The following is a 5,376-nucleotide window of genomic DNA, read 5'->3' as shown; positions in this document are numbered from 1 at the left end:
TCATTTTGGAGAGGTTTTAGTGTTCTTTTGTCATTATGGGGCTCTTATTAGTCATTTTGGTTGTTTGAAGTCTATATTGACCAATTTCAAGGTTTCGAGGGTGTTTTTTTGCCATTTTGGAGGTTTAAGAGATATTTTGATTATTTTTTATGTTTCAGAAGCACTTTGTTCATTTTATATTTTTGTTGGGTATTTTAGTTATTTTGGAGGTCTCAGAGGTAGTTTGATAATTTTAGGTATTTGGGATTTTGCTCATTTGCTTTCTTAAGAAATTATGAATAGGATTTTATTGAAGAAAAATTTGGTTTATAATTAGTCAATTGTTCAACTTACTTTTTATTTCACTTTATACCTTTAGCTTTTAGAGAATTCTCATCCAATACTCTAAATCTTGTTTTTAGCTAATTTTTATTTTATTATAACGCAATTTTTTTTTTAAACGATATCTGATGCTCTAGCTCTAATATTGCTGAAATTTTTTTCTTGTTTTAATGGTAACATCTTTTTTTAAGATGTTATTGTAGCAATATTTATTTTTAGATGTTATTGTAGCAACATTTATATCTTAAATATTATTATTTTATTCAATTCAAGTTATTTTAATCTCTCAAAAAGAATGGAGTATAAGATGTAGGATGTATTATTAAAATGATAATGTAAAATTGAATAAAAATATTTAAATAGATAATGTGGCTGCCATCATTTATAGCTCTTTATCAGCTTCACAGGAGTTTAGACAGGTTGATTTTTCACATCTCCAACGGCAAGGCAACAAGCCGGCTCACCTATTAGCAAAATATGCTCTAGGCATAGATGATTTTTCAGTTTGGTTAGAAGAGGGTCCTTGTTTCCTTAGCCAAGCTCTTATCTAAGATGTAAACTGTTTTTCTTTGTTTTAATAAAAGTTTATAGTATTTCCCATAATATATATATATATATATATATATATAAATAGAGTGATAAGGTAGTAGAAGTATTGGATGTAGGGTGTATTGATAAAGTGGTAATGTAAAATAGATAAACTTCCCCTTGTAATTATTGAATTATAAACCAAAAAAAAAAAAAAAAAACTAATTATATAGTTACAATGAAATTAGAACTAGATATATTCAAATCACGTTTGTTACTCAGCATTTGGTGGCTACAGCTTTGGTTGATATGTTTGTCAAGACGTAATTAATGAGTTACGACTTCCACATAATGATTAATTAGAAAGCTTGGTAAATTTTGTGGTGCATGAGAGAGTTGAGAGCACAATACAATCGCCTCCAACTTACGCAGGAAATGGCGTCACAAATCACAACGTGAAATGAAGTCCATGCTAAGCTATTTTTAAGATTAGTTAATTAATATTTTTACAAGCTTTGAGACATGCATGATGAAAGTAACTCTAGGAATTGTCTTGTAATATTTGGACAAGAAACAAAGAATATTCATATAATGAATAAGGAATGAATTTAAGTCGATTTCTTCTAGATACAGATACCATCTCGAGTAAAAATTTAAAAAAGGCAGATAAAAAAAAAAAAAGAAGAAGAATAAATTGATATAGTTTAGAAATCGGATGTGATATGTGCATGAAAATTCATCCAGTTGTGAAATCAATCCAAGTTATACTTATGTAATCAATGTGATGAGCCCAAGAAGCGCCAAGAGTAGTGAGATTTGGTTGCTTCCAACAGCCAATGAAGAAGAACGAGATGGAGGAAGCTCGTGCGTCCCAAGGTCGATCATTATCTCAAATCGACATGTACCCCGAGATGGATCCAATTTTGTAATGGTTGATAGATTATTAAATTTACATGCATCTTTTCGCTGATCCAAGGTCTGGTAGTACATATTAAAAGCATAAGAAGCATTGCTTCTAGCATCCAATGTACCGCAACTTGATCCATATCCAAGAGAGGTGCAATCAGCATAAGTGCATGCGTAGTTTACACTGTTTGTCAAATTGGGGTCCAGAAGATTTGCCTGAGGTGACATTACACACCATTCCTTAGCCAAATACTTTACTCCTTTAGCCGCAACTAGACCTCGTCCATTGCCCAAATCCAAAGCATATTTAATAGTTCCATCATAATAGAATATACCCCAATGCCTTTCAAAATTACCTGGATCTATGCGCTTAGCATCTTCATCAATAAGGCCAAACAAATAGATATCTGGTGGAGTACGCCTCTTGGGTGTGCCTTGACCTTTAATTATTCGATCAACTAAGCCTTGATTGAATCTTTTTGCATACTCTATGTTAGCATTGATGTCACCATCAGTTGGCCATCCAACTTCACCAATGATAACAGGCATTGATGCAAAACCATTCTTTTCAAGAGCTGAAATAAGGGTGTCATAGTTTGCATCAAACACATTGGTGTAAGAGATAGAGCCATCAACAATTGGGGTAGAATTGCCATTGAAAAAGGCATAATCTTTTGGAAAATGGGGGTCTGCGTAGAGGCTGAGAAATGGGTAGATGTTGATGACGAGGGCAGAACCACTGTCACTGAGAAACTTGACCATGGAAATCATGAGAGCACGAATATCCGACCGGAAGTCACCTCCAGAAGGAAGATCAGTGTCGGTCTGGTACACATCTGCATTTAATGGGACTGTCACCTTCACTTGCCGGCCTAAGCCGGCTTTTATGAGGGCTGCTTGAACATTTTTGAGAGCTGGAAATGTGGTTTGCAGAAATTTGTCTTTGTATGTCTTAAGAAAAGGTTCATTACCCACTGCTACATAGCTGTGTGGATATATGCATAACATATGTTAAACACAGTTTAATTAATGCAATCAATTGTAATTAATATTTCCCTTCTAAATTTTTTTTATTAATACGTGAACAATAAGTAAGTAATAAGGAACCCTTTTTTTTTTTTTGAGAAAGTAATAAGGAACCTGTGTGTATATATAGTTGAATTCAAATTGTATTGGATCAATATGTTGTCATTCTCAATTGTTGGATTACATTTCTCAACAATGATTTTCATGTGTATATTCTCAACATTCTTCTCAATTTTCACATCAATCTTACGTTAAACATGATAAGAAATAAATTCAATAATACACGTATAGCAAATTTCTAGTCCTTACGTTGAAGATGAACAGGACATATATAGAAAGGCCTGTAATTCTTCAACAGGACATATATAGAAAGGCCTATAAAATGTAGGAATGACAATGGGTAAGGGTTTGGTACTTTTCAAACCCAAACTCTTTAAATGTTTTCACATATCAAAGTCTATTTAATTTCAGAAATTCCATCACAAATTCATTCTTTTTATATTTAAAAAATACGAAACCAGCCATTCATTTAATTAAGTTGAGTTAAACAAGTTAGATCAGGATGAGTTTACCGAAAGTTGAATATCTATAATATTGTTTTTTTTTTTTTAAATTTAAGCATATTAGTAAGCACTCTTACGCTAAATTAAATAATAAGTAATTTTTTAAAATAAAGTGAAACACAGTTACTGCTTTTGATATGCAAACCCTCATTGTTTATTAGTTATTTAAACACATAATCAGGATGGGTTCAATACCTGCAAAACTTAAACCGTAGCACGCTTAAAAATTTAAATCCAAACTCACACCAAACCCATTTAAAAATTTCAACACCAATACTTTTAGCATCGGGATTGGGTCGGAAAATATATTAAACCCAAGGCATTGCCATGCATAGCAATTAGACCAAATAAAAAGTACTACACATACAAATTTTTTATTATTATTGATATTTAGAAAATCTATCAATTAACAATTGTAAGTTATTTAATTTTAAAGTATAAAAATAAATTAAAAATTAAAACAAAAAACAAAAAACAACTACAACTTAAAATTAAAATATTTGGATAAATGACACTTTATAATAAATAAGTAGTTCATAAACAGACTCTAAATGTGTAATAAACTAGTTTATAATAAATCTATTACACATTTATTATAATGTGTCATAAATTATTCCTAAATAGACTCTAAATATGTAATAAATAACTAAAAACTAGTTTATTTCTATATATATATATATATATATATAAAAAATAAAAAATAAAACCCTTAAAAATTGAATTATTTGCAACAAAAACGGAAACAAAAGTTACCATGACTTTTGAGTAGAGGAGTGGAATTATGGTGTGCCTTTGTATTAGAACCTCTTTCTCTCTCCATGTATTTGTTTCTCCAAAAAAAAAGCAAAAATGATGAGATCTGTGCCTTTACCCAAACGAAAACGTACAGGGTGACTTCTTGAAAACTAGTAATCAGTGTTCATCTATTCAGAATAAGTTCATGCATTAGCCATGCAGATGCTTGTCTTAGAAATGAAAATATTGAATTTTGGGAATCGTCAGGCTTGAGAAAAAACAAGATAAAGGGTTTACCTTATTTTGGTCCCAAATTTGGATATGTAGTTGGAGACATTTTTAGCTACCCAGTCCTCGGCAACTCGGACACTGCTTGCAAGCGGTGCTAAGAACTCATTGGGTATCCCAAGCATAACCTCAATACCAGATCTCCCAAGAGCTTTGAGTGCCCCAGGATCTGCTTCAAACAGCTTCACTTTATCAAATCCATTGTCTTTCAATAGCCTGACCACTATTTTTGGTGGGACTGGATGCGTTAAACGAGTTCCCCAGTTAACACCCAGGCCTAAGACTCCCTTTACTTGTCCTCCTAATAACATGCAAAACAACAAGAACCATAAGAAATAGCGGAAACCCATTTTTATTTTCTCCCAACGTTTTTGTTTTCTTAGGTTTCTTGCTCCAACACAAGTATTTATGAAGTAATATTTAATTGAACCAATGTTCAAAGGTATACATGAATCTTCTTTTCCTTTTATGAAAAGGAAGGTAAGGAATTACATAAAAATTCAATAAGGAACTGGATTCCAAGGGAAAACCCATTTGGCTGACCAATCACCTTAAAGAGAAAAAGAACATACCCTCATCAACATCAACAGCAACAACCACCTTATCAGGCAGAGGACGGTCCAGGAACCCAAGAGGGGATCCGCGGCACGACAAGGATTCTTGTGGAGTTTGAATTTGAGTTTGGCTTAAAGGGGCAGTGGCAGTGTCCAAATCAAAGACACTAAGCAACTGCAATGGCTGCGGAGGAGGTGGAATTGGAAGAGGAGCCACCAATGCTGGGTTTCCAATTATTGCCTTTGGATTTCCTTTTCCTTTTCTGATTCCTAATCCTATACCGTTGTGAAAACCATGATCAATGCTGTTATCGTCATCATCATCATCATCAGCATCAAACCTCAAAGAACATCTGAGTTTGAGATTGAAACAACCTAACAAACCCTTCTTAGACAAGAATAGATTCATGGGATCATTTCAAAATATACTAGAATAATTATTACTGTGAGTTTTT

The 5,376-nt window shown here is 32.7% G+C and overlaps 1 protein-coding gene across 1 annotated transcript; it reads right to left on the bottom strand.

Moving 5' to 3' along the window:
* Positions 1-1,526: 1,526 nt before the first annotated feature.
* Positions 1,527-4,722, bottom strand: LOC115974519 (glucan endo-1,3-beta-glucosidase 6-like). The gene is made up of 2 exons (XM_031094952.1): positions 4,377-4,722; positions 1,527-2,740 (listed from the first exon to the last, which is right to left on the bottom strand). The coding sequence occupies exons 1-2, from the start codon at positions 4,715-4,717 to the stop codon at positions 1,618-1,620; spliced, it is 1,464 nt and encodes a 487-aa protein (XP_030950812.1). The 5' UTR covers positions 4,718-4,722; the 3' UTR covers positions 1,527-1,617.
* Between the last annotated feature and the right edge of the window lie 654 nt (positions 4,723-5,376).

This window comes from Quercus lobata, chromosome 1 (assembly GCF_001633185.2).
Source record: "Quercus lobata isolate SW786 chromosome 1, ValleyOak3.0 Primary Assembly, whole genome shotgun sequence".
Taxonomy (NCBI): domain Eukaryota; kingdom Viridiplantae; phylum Streptophyta; class Magnoliopsida; order Fagales; family Fagaceae; genus Quercus; species Quercus lobata.
The sequence above is the reverse complement of the archived record's forward strand: the minus strand, read 5'-3'. Positions and strand labels throughout refer to the sequence as shown.